This window comes from Petaurus breviceps, unplaced genomic scaffold, assembly GCF_028583685.1.
Source record: "Petaurus breviceps papuanus isolate PSGF00001 unplaced genomic scaffold, PetGlider_PUasm1.0 187, whole genome shotgun sequence".
Classification (NCBI taxonomy): Eukaryota; Metazoa; Chordata; class Mammalia; order Diprotodontia; family Petauridae; genus Petaurus; species Petaurus breviceps.
In genome coordinates this window covers 24,973,506-24,999,016 of record NW_027185799.1, presented here as the reverse complement: position 1 = coordinate 24,999,016, position 25,511 = coordinate 24,973,506, and the positions used below count along the sequence as shown (strand labels likewise).

At 38.3% G+C, this 25,511-nt stretch overlaps 1 protein-coding gene across 1 annotated transcript in view; it reads right to left on the bottom strand.

The window, feature by feature from the left end:
• GLDC (glycine decarboxylase) overlaps positions 1-25,511 on the bottom strand; it is a 114,149-nt gene that overhangs the window by 63,038 nt on the left and 25,600 nt on the right. The window contains exons 3-8 of the mRNA XM_069090759.1: positions 22,888-23,023; positions 11,631-11,795; positions 4,714-4,791; positions 3,737-3,884; positions 2,098-2,294; positions 225-321 (exon numbers count right to left, since the gene is read on the bottom strand). Of these exons, the coding sequence (XP_068946860.1) occupies positions 225-321; positions 2,098-2,294; positions 3,737-3,884; positions 4,714-4,791; positions 11,631-11,795; positions 22,888-23,023 (821 nt within the window). The remainder of the gene's footprint in view (positions 1-224; positions 322-2,097; positions 2,295-3,736; positions 3,885-4,713; positions 4,792-11,630; positions 11,796-22,887; positions 23,024-25,511) is intronic.

Genomic DNA, 25,511 nt, shown 5'->3' with positions numbered 1-25,511 from the left:
TGGATGGATGGATGGATGGATGGATGGATGGATGGATGGATGGATGGGTGGGTGGATGGATGGATGGATGGATGGTGGATGGATGGATGGATGGATGAATGAATGAATGAATGAATGAAATAAAATAAAAGTCTTCCTTTCATGCAGCAGGATCTTATCCTGAGAAGGAAACCACATGGGCTATAGGATATTCAACTGTGCAAATACATTTGTTTGCTTTGTACCTGGGCTGTACAGATGTTGCTTGTAGCCTTATCTCTCCTGATGTGTTGCTCTCGAGTCTGCAGAGCAAGACGAAATACTTCCTTTCCTGTAGCATCTCTGTGTCAAAGATGAAAGGATTTGGTCAGCCTGACTCACCACCAGCTGGGGTTATCTGCACTGATATTTTCCTTACTAAGGAAAAAGGCATTTGCCCAATGCCATGTGAGGGGCTCACTCTCTGGACTACTTATCTTTATTCCAAATGTTTCTCTTTGCATTAAGAAACCTTGAGGAAGGAAAGAGGAATGGTCAGAGGTTTAGCCCTCTATTTGCCTAAGCTAAACCAACCTCAAGTGGTCTCTTTAGCCCCAAAGGAAATGGTTCTATAGATGCAAAAATGTACAAACACAAAGACAGAATTTTTCAAGAACTGGAAAAGAATTCCTGTCATCTAGTCTATTGTGTAGATATCACAAGAGGTCCTCCAAAATAAGAATGCTTAAAAGATTTAAATATTTAATTCTATCTTAATTGAAAAATTAATGAAGTTTCTTCCTCCTCTCTATCCTTAGTTGAAAAAAAAAGGAATGTTTTCAGAACATAATACCTCCAAAGTTTCACAATGTTAACTAAGTAGGCTATTTGCTTACAGGTATTATTTTCTCAGCTGCTAACACACGGTCTCATAGATAAAGCCAATTTTCCCCAGTAACTGTCATGGGGTTTCAGGAATGACACAGCTTGACACTTGAACAATTTAGAACCTTCAAGTAAATACACAAAAATACACGAAGGTCAAAGTCCTACAGATGCCCTTAAGATATCCTGTGGTTCAGGCTCATAAACTAATGCTGGGAAAATTTCTAAAAGCACTTGGCTTCAAATACTTGTAAGATGTATCAATATAATAAAGGGAAAAGGATAAATAAATACAAAGCCACCTCCAAAGCTCAGAAATTTCCTAAGTTAAATGGATATTCATTTGTTCATTCAAAAATTAATTACCTACTGTGTCCAGGACATGGTGCAATGTGCTAGGGGAGAGAAAAAGTTTAGATAAAATAGGATCCACTCCCTTATGAAACTCTAACTAAGAAGAAAGAGAAAACAAAAATAGATATAATACACATTATGTGGCATTGCAATAGGGAAGTACAAAATACGAGGTTTACTGAGAAAGGTGAATTCTTAGGGGGCAGGTAGGGCAGGCATTTTCAAGGAAGGCCTCTCACACGAGGCGGCATTTGAGTAGGATTTTTTTGAGAATGCTTATCACTTCAATATAATGCTAATAATACTAGTTGGTCTGCACATCTACATCTATTCTGGAGTCCATAATAAAACATTCTAGAAGAAACTGCAGAACTGCCTACAACTACTGGTAATTATCTTGGGAAAATCCAATGCAGGCTTTAGGATGACACTGGACTAGGAAATGAAAAGCCACGAATACAATTTGTCTGTCCCTCAGGGGAGTGATGATCTTTTCCTGGGAGGGAAACCCCGAGGGCATATATAACCAACAGCCAGCCCAGGGTCACAAAAAAACTGAGTGCAAGTGACAAATGGGTCAGAGACTGTAGTGCCTTTTGGAGGTACCATGTACCACCTATTGCTACATTGTGGTAGAAACTGAAAGTTAGTGCTTCCCAAAACATGCTGTTGGCTGAGCAGTCCCATTCTTTTACTGCAGCCATGCACATGCTCAGGGAGGCTGGAAGGTTCCTGGACTGAAAGGCTATTCTTTCCTCTTTCTTAGGTAATACCTTCATTCATCCACATAGCAAGAATGAAGAGAACACAGCAAAAGAATAAAGCACATTCTGGTCTTGATATTTAGGGGAAGAAACCAGGGAAGTACTAGACATAAAAGAGGGAAAAGCCAGGCTTTACCTTGTCACACCCACCATTCTTCCAGGCATCATTCTCACCAGGTTTTCCCGGACAGCAAAAAAGGCAGCATGTGGTCCCCCATAGCCAAGTGGCACCCCAAACCTTTGGGAATTCCCCAAGGCAATGTCAACCCCAAATTCTCCTGGTGGTCTCAGGACACAAAGAGCTAACAGGTCAGTAGCACAGCAAGCCAGAGCCTAAATGAGATAAGAGAAAGTATAGAATGGACAAATAAGCTTTATTTAGCATTTATTTAACTCACATATACATGTGTGTATTTTCTTTAATATCCAAAGAGAATCAGTATGATGCAGTGCTGACCTTAGTAATGGGACCTGAGTTCAGATCCTAGCTCTGCCTTATTACTATGTGACTTTGGGCAAGTAAATTAACCTTTCTAAGTCTCGTTTCCTCATCTCTAAATGAAGAGATTAGACTAAATAAATTCTAACTTAAGGTATAGAGCTTAACTCTAAAGTTATGATTCTGTGGTCTCCCTCAGTACCTAATAATGTTTTCAGTAGGACCTTAATAAATATTTGTGAAATTTGGGGTTTTTCTTTTTTTTTCCTATTTCTTATCATCTATAGAAAGAATGAAACAAGTCTTTGCTTTGCTTTAACAGTTCATTGACTGACAATGGCACATATGATAATATCACTGAATTAACCCTTTTATTTATTTTTTTTTTTGCCTTTTTTGGAGGGCCAAGGTTACACAGCTAGTTTTTTTGTATGGGTGTTAAGTATCTGAGGCCAGAACCAAACTCAGGCCCTCCTGACTCCTGGCCGGCGATTTACTCACTGCGCCACCTAGCGGCCTGAATTAACCCTTTTATATTTGATTTCTTTGGAGGAGGTATAACAAAGATCACTTTCTATATATTTCAATATATATGACAAGCAATTCATTTCAATTATATCAGGAAGACAGATGATTCATTATATTCCATGATATACATGTGAATCCAAATCAAAATCAGGCATTATTTCAGATAATCCCAAAGATAGGGCTATTAATACCTGTTTTCTGTATGAAAGATGGCAAAATGCCCATTTTGCTCAAAATTAAGAAATATTTCTTTATATGTAAATACACATATATGGATATATATGTACATACATACATACACACACATATGTCCATGTTCCAACAACTACAAAACTATTGAAGATGAAAGTTCTAAAATTGTAAAGAACAAGTTTGGTCAAAAAGAAGATATGAGAAGACACCTCTCCTCCTGCCTTTTGTAAAAATAGGGGAGAGGGGCTCACAGATGTAGAATATCAAATGTCATTATTTGAGGCTACCCTCCCCCCAATGCTGATCACAACTCCTCTGACTTTCGAGAGGGCTTCTGCAGTTGTTTCGGTGGCTAAGTGGTGCAGTGAAGAACAGAGCACTGGCCCTGGAGTCAGGAGGACCTGAGTTTAAATCCAGCCTCATACATTTAACACTTACTAGCCATGTGACCTTGGGCAAGTCATTTTACCCCAATTGCCCTGCCTTCCCCCCTCAAAAAAAAAAGTTGCTGTTGCTGAAAGACCATCAATGGACTTTTTCCTTTCACAGAGAGGGAAATTAAAGAGACAAGAGATAGATCAAAGATGAAATACACAAAAGAAAGTGCTGGTCCTACCCCATGTGAGTGGGCTCTAGCCACAAGCTCCATGAAGTCTTCCACCTTCCCCTCCGTGTCTGGATACTGGAACAGCACTCCACTGACATCTTTACCACTGAAGTCCATTTCATGCGCCAGTTTCAACTCAATGAGGACCCCAATGTAACTGGGAAGGAAAGAAATAGCCATCAGATGACACATAGAGTGTCTACATCTTATATTTAGAAAGGGAAATGGTATTGGAAAAAATATGAATCTCTTCTAAATAAGCCCAGTGGTGACTAAGTTGGGCAGTGGGACCAACCCTGAGTGATACTGCGAGACAGAAGTTTGTCCTCTGTGCCCCAAGGGACCCCTTCAGCACCTTGCCTGCTTTAGTCGTACCTCCTTCTTACCCTCCTCCCTCAGTTATTCAGTGCACTAGTAATCTCTCTCATTTCTACTAAAACCTGCCCTTAAGAATGGATCTAAAGCCAATGCCCCAGAAGATGTGAACAGTTTGAAACTTTACTCCCTTACAAGATCTTTTCATAGTAACAAAGATGAAAGTCTTAAACTAAAGAAATGAAGTTGTAATGGTGTATAACTATAAGGAGTGACCAAGACAAATTAGAAGAAAATAAGTTAACAAATATCTGCCCCCACAGAAAAATCCATCCAATGAGGTCTGGGGGTCCAGTGTTGGGTCTGCCTATAGTTAAGTCTCTGTAGATGGGCTCTGGACACTTGTAGAACCGTGTATCAGAAACCCTCTTTTCTGAACACATTACTATAAAAGCAAAGGAAGTAAAAATTGTTTGGTAGTTTCCCTTTATGTAAAACAGGGTAGAAAATAAAGTATAAGTGAAACGAATACAGTTGATTGTATCCCAGCAGAGGACTCAGTGTCCAACCTATGTAATGCAACGTAAGCCAATCTGTTTGAAAGGTAGGAAAGAGAAACAACATAGGCAAATCTCATTTTAAATCCCAAAATACAAATGAAAAAGAGTTACTTGGCTCGAGTCTGGACAACAGCTATCGTCTGTGGGTGGCACCGGGGGTCAACATAAAATTTCCTATTTTTGCTGTGTCTGTTAAAAAAAAAAAAAGAAAGAAAATTGTATAAAAACCCATAAAGAACTAAAAGTAATTTTCTTGTAAGAACTTTAAAGCAAGATCACTTTATAGGATCACAGGATTTTGAGCTAGAAGGTATCTTAGAAAACATCTAGTCTTAACCAAGGCACCTTAAACTTCTTTTGTGTCAGGACCCATTTAATAATAATAACTAACATTTATGGAATACCTCAAGATTTACAAAGCACTTTACAAATATCTCACTTTACCTCATAACAACCTTGAGAAGAAAATGCTATTATTATACACATCTTAAAGATAAGGAAACAGGCAGATGGGGGGGGGGGCGGTAAGTAACTTGTCTAGGGTCACATACCAAGTAAGTATCTGAAACAGATTTGACCTCGTCTTCCTGGCTCTGGATCACAGGGCTCTATTCACTGTGTCCTTAGCTGCATCACGCCCTTTATCAGTCTGATAAAGCCTAGAAATCCCCCCTCAAAACAATGTTTTTAAATTTTAAATTGCATAATTTATTATATAAATTTCATAAAACTCAAAATGCCTAAAATAAGATACCTAGAATTGCAAAGAAAACCAATTATATAGAAATAAAGATATAAATTTTTTTCCTATACAAGTTTACCCAGGCCACTGGTCTAGTACAGTCCCATAATTGAAGGATGAAGAAACAAAGAACAAAAGTCCCTTCTTCAGGGTCCCAAGGTCATTGAATGATAGAATTTGGAACCAGAGGAATTCTTAGGCATCATTTAGTGAACATTTCTTACTTTACAAATGAGAAAACTGGGTCCAGGAAGTGTGTAGCATCTTGCCCAAGGTCAAAGAACTAATAATGAGCAACAAGTCAACTGCTGCAGGTCTTCCTTATGTTTCATGAGTCTCTGACCCCAACTTTGTAAGTGAAAAAAGTATCCAAATAATTCTTTTAAAAAGCAGTCAACACCAGTTAAGAAGAAAAGGAAAAGCCAGGAATTAAATACAAAGTGGAAAATTCAACTCTAGAAGAAATGTTTGGTGGGGCAGAGAATGAATGGCATAGTTGGAGAGCTGCAAGATAAAAAGAGGAGGGGATGCCCATCAATTGGGGAACGGCTGAACAAGTCGTGGTATATGATTGTGATGCAATACTATAGTGCTGTAAGAAATGATGGGGGTGGCCCTGGAGTCAGGAGGGCTGGGGTTTGGATCCGGCCTCAGACACTTAACACAAAAACTAGCCATGTGACCTTGGGCAAGTCACTTAACCCCAATTGCCCTCCAAAAAAAAATGATGAGCAAGATAGTTTCAGAAAAAACCTACATAGATTCACATGAACTGATGGAAAGTGAAATGAGCAGAATGAGGAGAACATTGTACATAGTGACAGCAATATTGTATGATGATCAACTGTGAAAGACTTGGCCACACTAATCAAAATAATGATCTAAGAAAACTCCAAAGGTCTCATGATGAAAAATGCTATCCACCCCCAGAGAGAAGTGATGAACTCTTTAAGTGCAGACTGAGGAATACTTTTTCATGCTTTATTTTTCTTCGTTTTCTGTGTGTTTTCTTTTGCACCTGGCTAACATGAAAAGATATTTTGAATGACTTCACATGCATAATCATTATCATATTGCTTTCCTTTTCAAGTGATAGAGATGAGGAAGGGAGATAATTTGGAACTCAAGATTTTCTTAAAGCTGTTAAAAAAATAGAAAATTAAAAAACATATTTAAAAATTAATGTTAAAACATAATTGGGCTACCTTCCCCTCTCCAAAAAAAAAGCGAAAAAAAAATCAGCACAGGGGTGGCTAGGTGATGCAGTGAATAGAGCAATGGCCCTGGAGTCAGGAGGACGTGAGTTCAAATTCAGCCTCAGACACTTAACACTTACTAGCCGGGAGACCTTGGGCAAGTTATTTAACCCCAAGTGCCCCTACAAAAAGCAAAACAAACCCAAAAAAACCCGTAATTGGGAAATATTTAGCCAAATAAATAAAAATACATTTTTTAAAAAGGATACAAAGAGGAAACCAAAAAGTACTCTATGATCACTAAGAAACAGAATAGAGAAAAAGAAAACAGTCATCTGGATCAAAATGATCATGAGATGTACAAGAGAGATAGGATTTCACAATTGAGGTAAAATTAAAAATTATGAAAATATAGAGTGCCCCACACCAGAGATATTCTGTGATAATTAAACAACTTCTTTGTAGTTCATCCTCATGGACTTTCACCAACAACGAATCTTTTTCTCCCCCAGGTCAAAAAAAAAAAGGTAAGGGGGAGCTTTAGCTGTCCTAGGAGACAGGGAATAATAGAGGACAGAGCAGTAGACTTGCAGTGAGAAAGACCAGGTTCAGATGCTACCTCATAGACTTATCAGTAATATGACTCTGGATAAGTCTCAGCTTCTGTGAGCCTCAGTCTCTTCTTAATAATAACTGGCATTTAAATACTATATTAAAGTTTACAAAACTGCTTCACAGCACGTCACTTAGCCTCTGTTTGCCTCAGTTTCCTTCTGTGTAAAATGGGAATATTAATAGCACCTATTTCAAAGTTGTTGTGAGGATCAAATGAGACAATATTTAATAATTATTACATAGAAACAAGAGACAACTAGGCAGTATAATGGAAAGGGCAGTGACTTGGAGTAACAAAGGCATGAATTCAAATACATTTAGCAGCTGTAACCAAAGACAAGAAATGGCACAGTTCTTGTGCACTGTAGACATAAATATGGTAGAAAAAAGACTGTGATAGATGTAAAGCAAAAATTCAAAGTGCTCTTAAAAAAAATCTAAGGAAAGTAAAACCACTTTCTAATGGGGTTGAGGAAGAGGTAATCAGGAGGATTAATGGGCAAGGGGGTACCTAACAACAATAATAAGTTATCATTTACATAGTACCTCCTATGTGCCAGGCACTGTGCTGAGCCCTTTACAACTATTATCTTATTTGGTCCTCCTAACAACCTTGGAGGTAGATGCTATTATGATTCCCATTTTTCAGTGAAGGAAACTGAGGCACAGAGCTGGGTCACACAGCTAGTAAGTGTCCGAGGCTGAAGCTGAACTCGGGTCTTCCTCACTCTGGGTCAGCACTCTACCCACTGTTATGACTTAACTATCTGAACTTGTCTTTAAAGAAAGAAGAATCACAGCTGGAAGAGATGAGAAAACTCATTCTAGGCATGAGTACAGGTTACACAAATGCAGGGAGGAGGTTAAGGGCAACACATACAACACAAACACAGGGAATAGTTAACAGCACAGAGTAGCTGGAGAGAAGAATGTGTGATAACAATGTGGAATGAGGTAGCAAAGGTAAGTTGGAGCCAGATTATAGGGGGGTCGCTAATGTCAAAAGAGTTTGTATTTTATGATATAGTCAGTAGGGAGCCAGAGAAGGTTCTTGAGCAGGAGTAACCTGGTCAGGTCTATGCCTCAGGAAATTTATTTTGGCAGTTTTATCACAGAAGTACTAGAGTAGACAGAGACATGAAGAAGGTATTTTTTGAAAGTGTTCACCAATCTATTTTAAAAGATGGGAGTGGGGGATGCCCTAGAACTCTACACAAAAGATAGACATCCCACAAGGCATTTTGAGCTTTGGGGTGATTTTTAAAAATTCAATCTACTCCTATTCAATCAAAAAGCACTCACTAAATACAGTTATGATGATCAAGGCACATTGCTTAAGCACAAGAAATACAAAGATAAAATGAAACAGTCCAGGGCCTCAAGGAGCATGTTCTATTGCAGATGGAGAGAGGTAAGAGACAGGGTGTAAACAGACATGCCCATACATTATAACTGGTGGGAGGAAAGAGCACTAACTATTAAGGGAAGGAGGAAAGATCTGGAAGGAGAATCAGCTTCCTTCTGTGTGTTCTTTCCTCATTAGACTGTAGGCTCTTTGAGGCCAGGAGTCTTTCTTTTTTGTATTTGTATCCTCAGCCCTTAGCACAGTACCTGTGGCACACAACAGACCTTAAATGTTTATCATATTGCATGGTATGAAATAGAGGTCAGGAGTGAGTGCATTCCAGACATAGGGGACAGCCTGTGCAAAGGCAGACAGAAGTGACAGGTGATATTTTGTACAGGAGAAACAACATACAAGGAGTAGTAATAACCTATCCGGGAACACTGAGATGATGAAGGGGAGTAATGCACAATAAACATGAACATATAGGCTGGGGCTTGATTGCAAAACTGAACACCAACCTGAGGTTATTTGCAATTTATCATAATGACAATTGGAAACTGCTAAAATTTCTTGAACAAGAAATTGTCATAGTCAGACTTGTGCTTTAGGAAGATTAGAGGTTGCAGTAGGGACAGGTTGGGAGTCCAGTTATAGGAGGCTGTTTCAATAGTCTAGGCAAAAGGCTTTGAAGTGGGGCTGTAGAGTCATTGAATTATCTAGTACATGGATGGAAAGGGAAAGACACAAGATATTTGTGGAGTGACTTAGTCCATGTGACTTAGCAGCACACAGGATGTTGTTATAATGAGGGAAGGAAAATCAAGGATGACTAAGATTTCAAACCTGGATGACTGGGAGGTTGGTGGTGCCCTCAATAGAAACAGAAAATTTTAGATGAAGGCTGAGTTTAGTGGGGAAGGTGATTTCTATTGTGTATGCCTTACATTTGAAATGCCTGTGGGAGAACCATTAGACAACTCAACAGGCAGTTGGTGTATAATGAGACTAGAGCTCAGGATGAACTCAGGAGAAAGAATGGGTTTCTCCTACAAATCTGTGAGTCATCTGCCCAGAGATTAAACCCAAAAGAGCTAATAAGATCCCAAAGGCAGAGAATATCGAGAGAAAAAGATCCTAGACAGAACTTTAGTAGACATCCATGATTAAGGTGTGGGATGGCCCTAGTAAAGGAAAGTGGGGAGGAGTGTTCAGACAAATAGGGGAGAGCCATCATAATGGAAAGCCAACGGAGGAAAGAGTGAGTGACCAATGGTGCAAAATGATTCGCATCAAAAACTGATGATAATCTTGGAGAGAATAGTCTCAGTCGAGTGAACTGGGAGAAATGAAGAAAGGACTATTAAAGAGTTTTAGTCATTCAATCAACCAAGTATTTATTCAGCACAGCTATGTTCCAGATACAGTATTAGGTGCTGAGAATACAAATACAAAGAATGAAATAACCAAAAGATACAGAAAAATAACTTGAAAAAATGTCAAGGTACAGAAAAAGGGTGTGTGTGTGTGTGTGTGTGTGTGTGTGTGTGTGTGTGATCTGGAGGTTAGATCTGCACATGCTGGTAGATAATGGAGAAGAAATCAATAGGTAGAAAGGAATTGAATAATACTATTTTCCTTAACATTGAAGGTTTGCAAAGCTCTATACGCATATACATATAATATACATGCAAATATATAATAATAGCACCTACCTGTGTGGTTCCTAATCTGATGTGTGTGTGAGAGTGTGTGTGAGTGTGTGTGTGTGAGTGTGTGTGAATCTCATCTTATCCTCACAACTACACTGAGGTAGGTTCCATTATTATCTCTGCTTTATAGATAAGAAAACTGAACATGAAAGAGTAACAAGACTGGTAAGTTTCTGAGGCAGGATTTGCCCATCTTGCTTAGAGATAAAGTATTTGTGGAAAATATTATTATTCAATTCCTTTCTACCTATTGATTTCTTCTCCATTATCTACCACCATGTGCATATCTAACCTCCAGATTAAACACACACATTTGTGGATGTGTAGATGAGTGGGTGTGAGTTGGGGTAGGTGTGGGTGTAAAGGTGATGGAGAATAAAGAAATGGAATAGCTGAACTTAGGACTTTGTTTTGCTTGACTATGAATATTTGTTACAAAAGTTTTGTTTTTCATTTTTTTTTCCAATGGGGCAAGGAGAGTTGGAAGTGAGAGGGGAAATAGGGATAAGGGTGCCAAGCCCCCTCCATCCCCCCCACCCTGGTCAATCCTCTATGGAAAAAAAGAGTCATTGGAGCATCTTTTTTAAAAAATGCAGCATAGGGGCAGCTAGGTGGCACAGTGAATAGAGCACAAGCGTTGAAGTCAGGAAGACCTGAGTTCAAATCTGGTCTCAGACACTTAATACTTACTAGCCATGTGACCTTGGCCAAGTCAACCCCAATTGCCCTGCCCTCCTCCCTCTAAAAGGCAAAAAAAAAATGCAGCATAGAACAAAACAAAGAAAATGAGAAGGAATCACAGACAAGTAAGACATCTTGGAAAGATGAATTTATTATGCACTTGATAAACAAGTTATGAATTATAGGGATTTGCCATTTTATACCCAAGCCTCTTTTATTATTCTACCATAGATATGTATATTCATTCAGTGTTTTGTTAGGTTCAAATTTTTTAAAAAACCAATGCAATTTTTATAAAAGAAGTAGAAGGCCTTCCCTTGGAAAGGCAAGCAGTTACCTCTTCTTTGGAGAAGGAAAGGAAGAGCATACAGACATTGACATCAAAGGGCTGTCAGGTATAACATAGGAGAGAAGGGACATTCATAATATACAACCTCTATGGGGGGGGGGGGGGAGTGCGTGTAGCAAGAGGTGAAGTTTTCTCCAAAAAGGGTAGTGAGTGATAGAGAGGAAAGGAGAGGAGAGGAGGGGAGGGGAGGGGAGGGGGCTGGGAATAGCAGCTGTGGAGAGTTTGATCGTGAATTAGAGAAGGATGAATGATAGTTGTGCATCTGTGGGGACCTGGTTGGAATTATATATATTCATACTGGATTTGGTTGGCAGAGTTGCATAACTTCCTTCCAGTTAACCCTGCCTGCACATCAGGAGATAGTGGCCCTCCTAGGGAATGGCCTTACCTGTAACATAACTGCATAGCCTCCGCTGCAGCTGTCCCTTCATCCAGCAAGGAGGCATTGGCTACATCCATCCCAGTGATATCACACACCATGGTCTGGAAATTTAGCAAACTCTCCAGTCTTCCCTGGGACACCTCAGGTTGGTAAGGAGTATACTGGGTAACCCTGTGAGGAAGACAAAACATATACCAACACTGTCACTTTGACTTTTCAAAGAAGCCCCTTTCCCACAGTCATTCCTTATTCACAGATAACAATGCAACAATTCAACAAATATTTACAAAGCACCTAATACAGTTAGCACAATGGATAGCGTGCTGAGCCTGGAGTCAGGAAGACTCATCTTCCTAAATTCAAATCTGACCTCAGACACTTACTAGCTGTGTGACCCTGGGCAAGTCACTTAACCTTGTTTATTTCAGTTTCCTCATCTGTAAAATGATCTGAAGAAAGAAATGGCAGACCACTCCAGTGTCTCTGCCAAGAAATCCCCTTCCGGGGCCACAAAAAGTCAGACACAACTGAATACTAACAAGAGTAACAAATAAGTTCAGATCTCTCAGACCATTGTTCTTTCCAGCAATATCATGCTACCCTTTAGCCCAAATAGTCATTTCTGCCTCTAAAATGTAGTGACTTACTTTTTAGATGCAGAAAGGGGCCCAAGAAGAGCTAAGGACCATGAGTTTGGGTTTTTTTTTAATTTATGAGTTTCTGTAGCCCAAAATCTCATTAGTGGCCAACCTAGTCACAAACTTTTCCACATTTAACTAGAGTAATCAAGTAGAAAAATCAAGCTACAGTCATTAAGAGATTGCTGTGTGCTGGGCACTGTGCCAGGTGTTAGAGATAAAGATTAAAATGAAACAGTCCCTACCCTCAAGAGAGTTTAGATTCTATTAGGTAAGACAACATGAACATGCATTTCTGAGTATATGCAAAATGAATACAAGATAATTTGGGATAGATAAGGTGGTACAGTGGTTAGAATGCCTGGCCTGGAATTGGGAAAATCTGAGTTCAAACGCACCCTCAAATATGTAATAGCTGTGTGACCTTGGGCAAGTCACTTAACCCTTGTTTGCCTGAGTTTCCTCAACTAAAAAATGGGAATAAAATAACTCCTATCTCCCAGGATTCTTTGTGAGGACCAAAAAAGATAATAATTGTAAAAATGCTTAGCACAGTGCCTGGCACAAAGTGCTACATAAAGGCTAGCAATTATTATTGTTATTATTATTGTTTTGGGGAGAGAGACACTAATGACTGAGAGAATCAGGAAAGGCTTCATGTAGAAAGTGGTACATGAGCTTAACTTGGAAGAAAATCAGAGATTCTAAATGGTGATGATAGGGAAAGAACATTCCAGTCATGGGGAATAGCCAATGTAAAAGAACAGAGAGACAGGAAATAGGGAAGCATGTATGAGGCCAGTTTAGATTCTATTAAGTAAGACAACATGAACATGCAGCCTAGAACTAGAATTCACAGCCTTAATAAACTGGGTTTGGGGTGAGAAGACCCAAGTTTAAATCTGGACTCTCACTCTTATTAGATCCATGGCTACAGACAAATCATTTTACTTCTCTAGATCTTAGTCTCTTAATCTATAAAATGACTATGACAATATTTCTGCTACCTCCTACAAAGAGTTTTTTGGGTATCAAGATAATATGGCGTAACATTATAATAATATAATTTAAAATATATTTTCTAATATAATATATTATCTAATGTATAATACTCTTGTCTAATACCATTTGTTTTAATAATTATAACAATAAGTTATTGATATTTATTAACATCAAATTAATATATTTTCAATTTGCTTGCTATGCTTAACACTTACTACCACTTGTTCAAATTTGTTCAACTACAGGGACCAAGTTCTATACAGGGTGTACCTAAATATTAAGTCTAAAGACTTAAAGATCCTGTATAATTATAATATCCTGAACTACTAGGAAATTTTTAGAAATAAAGCTTCCTCCTTTCCTAAGTTCCTTTCCTGTCTAACCCCTGGAATGTGTTAAACAAATTATGTCTATATGTACTATGAATATATTCTCCCTGTATGCCCTTAGCTCTCTCCCCTTAATTTTAGAATAAAGCCCAAAGATGACTTGTGATATATGGCATTTTTCCTCTCTGTTCACCTGAATTTGGATTAGCAAGAGGTAGAAAGTTAAAAATTTTTAAATAACTCTCAGGCATTCTAACTGGACCAAGAGGCTTTTAAAAAGTGGGGGGAGGGACGGGAACTGTCTAGTAACTCTGCTCCTCAACTGACATGCTGCACAATCTGGTGTTTCAGCAACAGCGATGCCAGTTGCCAAATTCCAAAGACTTGGTGAACTGGAATGAATCAGGCCAACAACAGTGCAGGCAAGCAGAGGGGAGAATTCACCCCAGGACCCCATGCAGTAGCAGGGGTCAGACAACAGCTTTTGCAACCAAAGCTGGTCTGAGTCCTGCTCGTACACAACCAGGAGCTCTCACAAAGTGGAAAGAAGCAAAACTCGAAGGATCGGAGGGGGGAGGGCACACTAGAGAAGCTCAAATTTCATTTCTTTTCCCATCCAAAAATTTCTGTGTCTACTTAGTGGCCCATAGAAAAGAGAAATAAGAAACCAAACAGACCCCTTATACAGTAGGCACAGGAGGGGTTTTCTCCTTCAGGGGCTCATCAAACTCTCTGAATGTTAATTCTCCCAAATTTGGTCTGTTTGTTCTGAGGTTATCTACTTAGCTTTCTGGGAATGATGAAAAGCTAAAAATGAGGTCTACCAAAGTCCTGAACACAGTGATATCCTGAGCACAGTGGATAGAACTCCAGGCCCGGAGTCAGGAAAACTCATCTTCCGAGTTCAAATCTCATCTCAGCTGTGTGACCCTGGGCAAATCACTTAACCCTGTTTGCCTCAGTTTCCTCATATGTAAAATGAGCTGGAGAAGGAAATAGCAAACACTCCAGTATCTTTGCCAAGAAAACTCCAAATGGGGTTACAAAGAACAGACACAGCTGAACAATAACCAAAGTGCTACTCACCCCTTAAAGCCTAACTGAAATGCTCCCTGCTCCAAGAAGCTATCCCTGATAAGAGCATTGGACTTGGAGTCAAAAAGACCTGAATTCAAATCCTGCCATGAACAATTATTAGATCTATGACTGTGGGTAAATTGCTTAACCTCTCTGAGCCTAACCTTTCCAATCTTCATACGTCTTATTCCCCTACCCATATTCTTCCACAGTGACACTGGCCTCCTCAGTGTTCCACAAACAAGACATTGCACCTCTTAGCTCTGAGAATTTTCTCTGACTGTTGCTCCCCATGCCTGGAACACCCTCTTCTGCTCCTTCTACTGACATCTCTAACTTCCTTTGAGGCCCAACTAAAATCCCACTTTCTGCAGGAAGCTTTCCCTAACTCCTCTTGGTTCCAACGTCTTTCCTCTTTAAATTATTTCCCATTTATCCTAGATATAGCCTGATTTGCATATATGTATTTGCATTAGACTGAAAGCTCCTTGAGAGCAGAGACTACCTTGTTTCTTTTGGTATCTCCAGTGCTCAACACAGAGCTTGGCCTGTGGTAGGCGCTTATTAAATGTTTATTGATTTATTGATGGATGATAATATGTAAAATGAGGATAATAATGGTGCCTACCTGACAGGATTGTTGTAAGGATCAAATGAGATTACATAGGTAAAGAGCTTTGCAAACCTTAAAGCTATATATAAAGGCTAGCTATTATTATAGTGACCTCCAACAAGACTTCACAGAGGGCTTGGGCAGGGAATGCCTAATTAGATGCAAAGTGAGTATGTGGGTAGAGATCAGATCTTGGAGCCAGAGAGACCTGGGTTCAAGTTCTGCCCCATTAATGGATGTGTAACCCTGAACAAGTCATTTCATTTCTTAGTGCTAGACAATATAAAGTGAAGATGCAATCTGCATTGGTAAAAGTATTTGCATAATTTGGGAGTCTCCTAACCTTAATGCCCTTATCAAATATTTTGGCATAACATTTGTGCAGGCACAGAAGATAAGAGCACTGGGGCAGCTAGGTGGCACAGTGAATAGAGCACCAGCCCTGGAGTCAGGAGGACCTGTGTTCAAATCCAGCCTCAGACACTTAACACTTACTAGCCATATGACCTTGGGCAAGTCACTTAACCCCAATTGCCCTGACTTCCCCTCTCCAAAAAAAAAAAGAAGCAAAATTCAAAAAAACAAACAAAACAAAAAACAAAGAAGATAAGAGCAGTGGTCCTGGAGTCAGAATGGTCTGAGTTCAAATCCTGCCACCACTTACCCCAGATACTAGCTGTGTGACCCTGGGCAAGTCACTTAACCTCTCTGCCTCAACTGTAAAATAGGGATAAGGGCACCTTCCTCTCACAAGGATCCAATGAGTTAATATTTGCAAAGCACTTAGCATAGTGCCTGGAATATAGTAGGCTTTTAATAAATGCTTGTTTCCTTCCTTCATCCCTCTTACAAGACTAATTCCTTGAGAGTAAGGACAGCATGTAATCTCAACTTTGTCCTTTTTCTCTCCCTTCCCTGCCCCAATACCAACTGGAATCTCCTAGCACCATCTTCTACATACACTAAGGACTGAAAGAAGGAATATATCTATCCACACTTAGGGTCAGAATGAAAACAGAAAATGAGAAGACCTTAGGAAACCTACCCATTCTTGACTTTTACACAGTCTACTTATCTTTCTCCTTTACATCGTGCATTTTGAAACTTCCCACTCTACCTTGCACCAGTAAGTATACTGGTATTTTTACATTTTGTAAGGATCTAATGTCTCTCAAAGGAAGTAGGACATTACTTTCTAAAGTATAGAAACACAGAGGCCAAGATGCTGCTAGTCAGCTAAAAGAGGCCACATTGCCACTTGCTGTACTATGTCTATGTAACCCTTTACAAAGTCCTGGGAGGTAGGTAGTTCCAGTAGTATTGTTTTTAAGATAAGGAGCTGAGGGTGTTAGAAGTTAAGTAACTGGTGCCAGGCAAATAGCCCAAGTTCTCACACTCCAAGTCCAATGTTCTTCCACTACATATCACGTCATTCCCAAAACATCTATTTTTTTTAAAGATCAGCAGTTCTCAAAGTGTGGTGCATTAAAGCCTAACCTTTTCAGGGGATCCATGAGGCCAAAACTATTTTCATAAATAAAACTAAGAGATTATTTGACTATTTAAATACTTTTTCTCTTTTTCAATTACTATCTGAGGCTGCATTTTCTTCCTATATTTCAACCAAAAGAAAATATCAACAGATTGAATGCAGAAGCAGTTATGAGAATCCAGCTGCCCTTTATTAAACTAGACATTAAAGAGACTTACAAAACTATGTAAAACAATGTCACTCTTCTCACTAATTTTTTTTGTTTTAGAAATGTATTTTTCATTCATATCATTCATTCAAATACGCATTTTTAATAATGTTATTTACAATAACTTGTAATGGGTTTGTTCTCACACTTAAATGAATTAATACTTTTAAAAAATGTATCTTTTAATTTGTAATATCAATAGATGTGACCCACATAAACAAAAGTTCTTTGTAGTCCTCAATAATTTTTAAGAGTGTAAAGGACCAAAAAGACCAAAAAGTTTAAGAAGGCTGCATTAGATAATTCTCTAGAACTACGTAATAGAATGAGCACTGTATCAGGAGTAGAGAAATCCTGATTCTAATCCCACTTCAGTTGACACATTTGTGTGACCCCGCCCAAGTCATGACACCACTCTAGGCCTCAGTTTTACTCCTTTGTTTAAAAGGAGATGCATTAGTATCAATCATAGTTTCCCAATTCAGACTTCACCCACTATAACCTCAATGTACCAACTCTCTAGAAACTGAGTGGGCAGGATTATGAGCTGCAGAGAAAAGGAAAAGCTAGAGAAAAAAGGGTTAGAATTTAGGGAGAAGGATGAAATAAAATGAAAGAATCAAGACTTTTGTGTTTGTTTCTTTGTTTTAAGGTTGTGGGTTTTTAAGAATTAACAGCAAGCGAACTTCATAGAATTTTTAAAAAAATCTTTCACAACAAAACACAATATATCCAGAATAGGAAAAAAAACTTTCTATAAAATAATTGATAAAAGTCTGATATCCAAAATTTATAAGAACTGATATAAATTTCTAAAGGCTATTTTCTGGTTGTGAAATGAATGGTCAATGGATACAAACACAGTTCTTGAAACTATCAACAATCACAAGAGAAATGTTTTTTAAATTTCTAAAAATCAGAAATACGCAATTTAAAAGAACCAAAATTCCACCTGACTCCCATCAAATTGGAAAAAATAATAAGATTACAAAATTTGATGCAGCGATATGATAAAAAAAAAAACAGGTGTGCTAATACACTATCAGTGAAGTTATAAATTGTCCCAACTTTTTTGGAAAGCATTATGAAATGACAGAGGTAAAATTATAAAAGCAAGTATAACCTTCATCCAGTGGTCCCAATATCAGGACAATACCCCCAAGATACTGTCAATAGCATTATTCCTAATGTCAGATAACTGGAAACAAAACTAGAAGACCATCAATTGGGGAGTGGTTGAACAAAGTATGGTCCATAAAATAATAAATATGAAGAATCTCAAAGAAAAATGGGAAAATATATAAAGTGATAGAAAAAAGAATACAGAACCAAAATAATATACAATGATGACAAACATGTGGTTAAAGATAAATACAATAGCAACAAATTCATATTAAATATACCATCAAGAAGATAAAAAAGGATCAGGAAAACAAGGATGATGTGTTACAATGTCAAATACACATCTCCTAGGGGAGGTTCCCAGTATCCCCTACTAAACTCTGTTAGAATAATTACTTAAAAGTAAGACAGTCACAAAAATGAAATTTTTTTTTAATTTTTTTATTTTAAGCAACCGGGGTTAAGTAACTTGCTCAAGGTTACACGGCCAGTTATTTCTGGGTGTGGTGCTGAGTACGCCTGAGCCCGGGATTCGATCTCCAGGTCGTCCCAACACTGGAGCCAGTGCTCTTACTCGCTGAGCCACCTGGCTGCCCCTAAGCAATTGGGGTTAAGTAACTTGCTCAAGGTTACACGGCCAGGTGTTTCTGGGTGGGTGCTAAGTGTCTGAGCCCGGGATTCGATCTCCAGGTCTTCTCAACACTGGAGCCAGTGCTCTTACTTGCTGTGCTACCTGGACGCCCCCACAAAAATGAAATTTTATATAAATTCAATTTTTCTCTAATTTGTATTGTCTCCCCCCAAAAAATGCATACAAACGTATGGGTCTAAAGCACTCTTCCCATATAATGGTTACATGAAACCCTAGTTGGCATAAAGAGGAATTCCATGAAAAAGTGTTGATACTAACTATATTTTCCCTTCTAAAGCATAAAATAAGAAATTATAATAAAAAATACTTGTGTGGAGCAAGTGTAACTCTCCTCAATTTTTGAGGATTACAAGAATGGGGACTTTCAGTAAGTGGAGGTAACATGTATAATTGACCTCTGTTCCCTCCTTCCAATCCAATCCAAGAAGGGCTTAAGTGTCTACTCTGTACCAGACACTGGATTTCACAAGAGACTAATTTTAATCAATGTGAATTTGCCCTAGTTTATTTGCTATTTCCTTATGCTCAACTGGATTTCAATTTTCCTTAGTTTGGGCCCTGAATTTCTGCTAATCCTCACGATGAAGTAAAAAGTATTTGAAAGCCTCCTTTCAAGATGAAAAACACAACAATTTTTATAAGTAAGCAGTGCTTATATTTTCTCATTTGCATATCTCAGGGTAGAAAGTGCTTAGCAAATTTTAAAGCTCTTTAGAAACATTTGGAGTCCCCCCCCCAAATCCCTAAGTACCCTACATCTTTTTCTTTTTTTTGCTTTTTGGAGGGCAGTTGGGGTTAAGTGACTTGCCCAAGGTCACACGGCTAGTTTTTGTGTTAAGTGTCTGAGGCTGGATTTGAACTCAGGTCTTCCTGACTCCAGGGTCGGTGCTCTACTCACTGCACCATCTAGCCACCCCATCCTATCTTATTCTTTTAAAAAAAAATTACTCAAGAAATTGTATAAGTATTCCAGTTCTTCAAGTAGACAATAAATTTAATCTCACAAATTTCCCAACAGAATCTCAGACCCAAGAGTAGTCAAATTCTTCACAGTGGTTTCCATTATTACTTGAATTCATCCAATGTTTTAGCATAACTCCACAAAAAATTTGCACAAGACCCTACAGGCATGTGTACTTTTTAATTAGGGGAGAAAGTTGTTTCAATAGAGCAAAACAAAATGAATGAGAACCTGAGTTTGTGGCCCATTATTCCTATATTACAACTGTCTCTTTAAATGTAGCCTACAAGATCACTGTTTTGCTTCCTAAATAGGTTTTTGGCTTTAAGAAAAAAAGCAACACACATAAAAAGTCAGTCTGCAACAGACTCCACTGAAACAGACACTCAGTATATCATCTTCATTTACTTTAAAGTAATCAGTATTCCCCATCATTCTGCCTTAGGCTTTCCTTTAGAATTGGGAAGGGAAGGCAGTAAGACATAACCAGTAACTCCTGGCTGCCATTCTGGAAGCAAAATCATAAAAAAGCCAAATAGCTCAAAAGAAAAATTCCCCCTCCCACACACTTTTCAGTTACTAAAATTACAAAGCTTTTACCATCTTGAAATACCGGATTCCCATAATATTAAATCTTAGACTTGATGTATTTTTTTTTTTTGGCAAGCCAAATATTTGTATTCTTTCGAGGCTAAGCTATTCATTTATTTTCACATCACGTCACCGGAATTTGTTAGTCCTGCTTCTATGGAAACCATTCAGAATTGTGATAATGTGAAGACTATCAGGAAACATGTGCAAGCATGCTACTCCACCTCCTTTCACAGTACAAAATTGTCACCCAGTTCGTACTGCGTTTTAGGAGAGCAAGGGTGACTTGCTGTGAGATGCATAGAACCAGACATGACCAAGAGGCAAGGGACAATGTCATTTCCCTCTGAAATGTCCGTTTAATATAAATGAAGGCACTCACTCAATGCTAGCGATATGGTGAATAATCTGTATTGGAAGGCTGAGCAAATACTGCTGGCCAGGATTTAAGACTGCTGAACTAGTGCAACTCATTCATTGTACTTGGTAAGATGGATTTTTTTTTTTGAAGGAGGAAAAAGGCAAGCCATTTGTTTTTGTGATGAAGCTTGGGGTCTACCATTCAAAGAAACAGCCAAGAAGAAACCCTTATTTATTATATATTAAATTAATTAATTAAATTAATATTATATATATTATATATTAAACCCTTATTTATTATATATTCTCTCTGTCCCTCTCTCTTTCTAAAAACAATTTCAAATGACTAATTCATACCTAATATTCTCATAATTACTTCTCCAGCCTAAAAATAAATATGCTTATCTAATAAGAGCATGTTGATCTGAATAAGGGTGGATATAGATATGGATCCATCCATATATATGGATAAGGACGAATTGATCCTATGAACGGGGAAAAAACCAAGACATTGCCGTCCAATGGTGAAAAAGAAACCCACTTTCCTCTGTGAAGGACAGCATATGTACTACTAATGTCTACTAATCCCTTGGGTAATGCAGAAGTATAGTACCCAGTCATAGCCTTGAGAGGAGCCATGCCAAAGTCTACATTAGTAGACTAGGGGAAAGGTTTTTCTGAAGAGTAGAGAGGGAGAGCTGAATGGTCTACAGCTAGTTTCCTGATTTAATACCTGGCCTTGACTACTTACTAACTGGGCAGGTAACAACCTCGGTTTGCCTCAGTTTTGTCAACTTACCTAGCAGAGTTGTGAGGATCAAAGGAAATAATATTTGTAAAAAAATAAAAAGTACTTAGCAAAGTGTCTGGCAGATAGTAAGAACTATAGAAATATTTTTTCCCCTTCTCTTCCCTTTCTTTCCCCCAATCCAAGATCCTCTGGCTCCCTTAGGAAGGATCCAATAGATTACTATCAACTTGGTATGAATCAGCTGCATGTCTTACTCTTCTGAGGATGTTCTGCATTTTCAAAAAATCCTTAAAGGAATAAGACTCAAAGGAAAGAATCTCTAACTGAAGAATTTTAAGCAGAGTAATAATTGGGTAGAGGAGATATTTGGGAACAAGGGGGACAGTCCTAGAGTCTCTCAAATAACAGTATTTGTTGTCACTCATCCACTCTTTTTATATATATAATAGAATTATAGGATTGTGAGAAGGAATCTTACAGATAATTTAGTCCATCTCTTTTGCTTTTATAAATGATAAAACTGAGATTTAAATACATGAAGTGATTTGCCCAAGGACACAAAATTAACATGGAAACAGAGTTGAGATCTGAACCTAGTTCTTCTGACTAAATGTAGTACTCTATTAAATCAAAGCCCATCATTCTTATAATAGCAAATCATAAGAGATTATGGGGCGGCCAGGTAGCATAGCGAGTAAGAGCACTGGCTCCAGTGTCAGAACGACCTGGAGATCGAATCCCGGGCTCAGACACTTAGCACCCACCCAGAAACACCTGGCTGTGTAACCTTGAGCAAGTTACTTAACCCCAATTGCTTAGGAGCGGCCAGGTGGCTCAGCGAGTAAGAGCACCGGCTCCAGTGTTGGGATGACCTGGAGATGGAATCCTGGGCTCAGATACTCAGCACCACACCCAGAAATAACTGGCCGTGTAACCTTGAGCAAGTTACTTAACCCTGATTGCTTATAAAAAAAAAAAAAAAAAAGAGAGAGATTATGAAAAAGTTTCAGAGAAACCTGAGAAAACTTTTTTGAACTGATGCAGAGCAAAGGGAGCAGAACCAGGAGAGCCATTTATACAAGAAAAATAACAATTTTACAAGAAAAATGATTTTGAAAGATTTTAGAACTTTGATCAGTACAATGACCAAGCAGGTTTCCAAACAACCCAGGATGAACCATGCTGCCCACCTCCTGAAAAAGGAGGCAATAGATTCAAGATATAGAATAAGACATATATTTTTATAAGGGTTCAATGCAGGAATTTTATTTGTCTTAATAAGCATTTTTTATATAAGAGGTTTGATGTTTTTCTCTTTTTTTCTAGTGGGAGAGGCAGGAGAAAATAGAAAGAAGAGAAAATAAAATTTTGTTCATCTAAAATAGTAACATCAAATTTAAAAATAAAATAATATGGTAAAGGTGTTTGTTCAATTTCTAATCTGTTGTTATTCAGAAAATACATTACCATCCTGCATTTTCCAACAAATTCCGGATGATGGCTTGAGGTGGTGAGCAGTCATAATATCCCATGCCAATGTAGGATCTCCAGATCTTATTTTTGCTTGCAATATCATGCAGGGTTGCAAGAATTTCATTTTCACCTGATTGTGGAGAGAAGGAAAAATGTTAAGAATAGCAAATTGATCTTAGAAGAGAACGCTAATTATAGTTTATGAAACCTTTTTCTCATAGATACTTTATGGAAAGTCAAAAAACACATTAACTTAATCTGCAAGGCAATGAGGAAATAATTCCATGAGCCTCTAATGGAGATCCAGCACTGTGTAAGGATACTGAGAAGGAATAAAAATGACAGTGTCTCTTTTCCAAAATGAGAAGAGAATACAACCAAGTTGTCCCTATTAACAGAGCACGAACCACATGTGGTGTACCAGTGATTTCAAAGTCAAATAGAAACAGATCCCTGCTTGGTGGCAGATTGACTTAGAAAAACATAAATCAACATTAACTATGTTGTGCTGTATTCTTATTTACTTTGCTAAACATTTGCCAATTACATTGTAATCTGGTTGGCTGTACTCCTGAGTTTTGACACCTCTGCTATATACCTTCTATCCCTCAAAGTGTTTTGAACAGTAAGAATTCAGTAAATGTGCATTCCCTGATCCTCCCTTGTCAGTAACAAACTTCCCCTCTTGGACTTCACATGACACTTTATTTTATACCTCTTGAATGCATTGATTATATCGTTTTGTGTTAGTTGTATGTGTATGCCACTTATTCCCCAACTAGATGGTAAGTTCCCAAGGATATGAATCACATCTTATTGAAATGTTGTATCTCTGCCAGTGCTTAGCAGTATTCTTTACACAGTAAGGGATCCATTGATTGACTGATTGAATAAAAACTAAGATAATCTCCTATTTTCCACTTTAGCCAATAATTTCCACCTTCTCTTTCTACACCAGTTTAACCAGAGCTCGCTATGGACTACTGTATATATGATTTTTAGCTTCCCAAACTGAGCATTGCAAGACTTCTACTCTCCAATCACTGCCCCTTAGAAAAATCACAATGATGGTGGTGCCCTTCATAAGAGTGGGGAAGGAACTAAATATTTGAGGGCCTACTACGCTAAGTTCTTTATAAATATTATCTCACTTGATCCTTACAACAACTCTGGGAGGTAGGTGCTGTTACTATCCCCATTTTATGGTTGAGGAAATTGAGGGAGACAGAGCTCATAAAGGTCTGAGGATGGATTTGAACTCAGGTCTTCCTGACTCCAGCCCCAAGACTGTATCCACTGTACCAGCTACCTCTTCTCCAGAAAAACTGGATTCAAATTCACCCACAGACCTTACTAGCTACATGACCATAGGCCACTCACCTTATTTCTCAGAAACCCAATTTCTGCATCTGTAAACTATAACAGCGACACCCTCACTACGTTGTTGTGAGGATTGAATGTGATAAAAATTCGTCAAGCATTTTGCAAAACATAAGGCTATATAAATGTAAGCTGTTATGCGAACCTCCTCCAAAAGACTGAAATGAATGCATAATGAAATATATACTTTTGGGACATGACAATATGGGAATTTGTTTTGTTTGATTATGGATATTATGATGAGGGATGTGTTTGTTTTTTCCTTTTTTCTTTTCGAAGAAAGAAATAAGCCTTTATTAAGTGCCTACTATGTGCCGGGCATTGTGCTAAACACTTTGCAAATATTCTCTCAATGATCTTCATGATAACCTTTGGATGTAGATGCTATTAATTATGCCAGTTTTACAGCTGAGGAAACTCAGGCAGAGTTAAATGACTTGCCCAGGGTCATGCAGCTAGTATCTGAGACCAGATATGAACTCAAGATATTCTTCACAGGGCCCAGCACACTATCCACATAGCAGCCTCAAAAGGGGTGGGGAAAGTAGGAGGGAAAGAAAAGAAGTTTGCTAATTGAAAATATTTTTAAAGAAAAAAAATTATTATTTCAAATATAAGTTATTGAACTCAAATTCAAACCCAGTGCGGCCAGAAAGCACAACTAGAAGCAACCAATTTAAATTAAAGAATGGCCAATTTTGACTTGACACAAGGAAGAACTTTTTAATAATGAGAGTCCATCACACTCAATAATGGAATGGAATGACTCAGTAGGAGTGAGTTCCCCTCATTGGGGCCTTTAAGGATACACACACACACACACACACACACACACACACACACACACACACACACACACACACACACACACACACACACACACCTGCTCAGGCAATCTGAAATAGACGACCTTTGAGAGTTGTTCCAATTATGCTTTGGTGTTTATATATATATATATATATTTTTTTTTTTTTTCAGTTCAGAGAACCCTTTGGCCCTACGTAGCCCCAGACCAAAGTCTTCTATAATGTGCCTGTATACACGTGTCTCTGTTTAGGCTGTTTTCTGTCTCATGCAACAAATATGCCATATTGCTGCCTGCCTGCCTCTAGGCCTTTGTCCATGTTGTTCACCATATCTGGAATGTCCTCTCTTCTCTGTTTACTCAAATCATATCCATGCTCAGTTCAATCCCACGTCTTTTTTGTATGAAATGTTTCCTGACTTATGTAGGTATA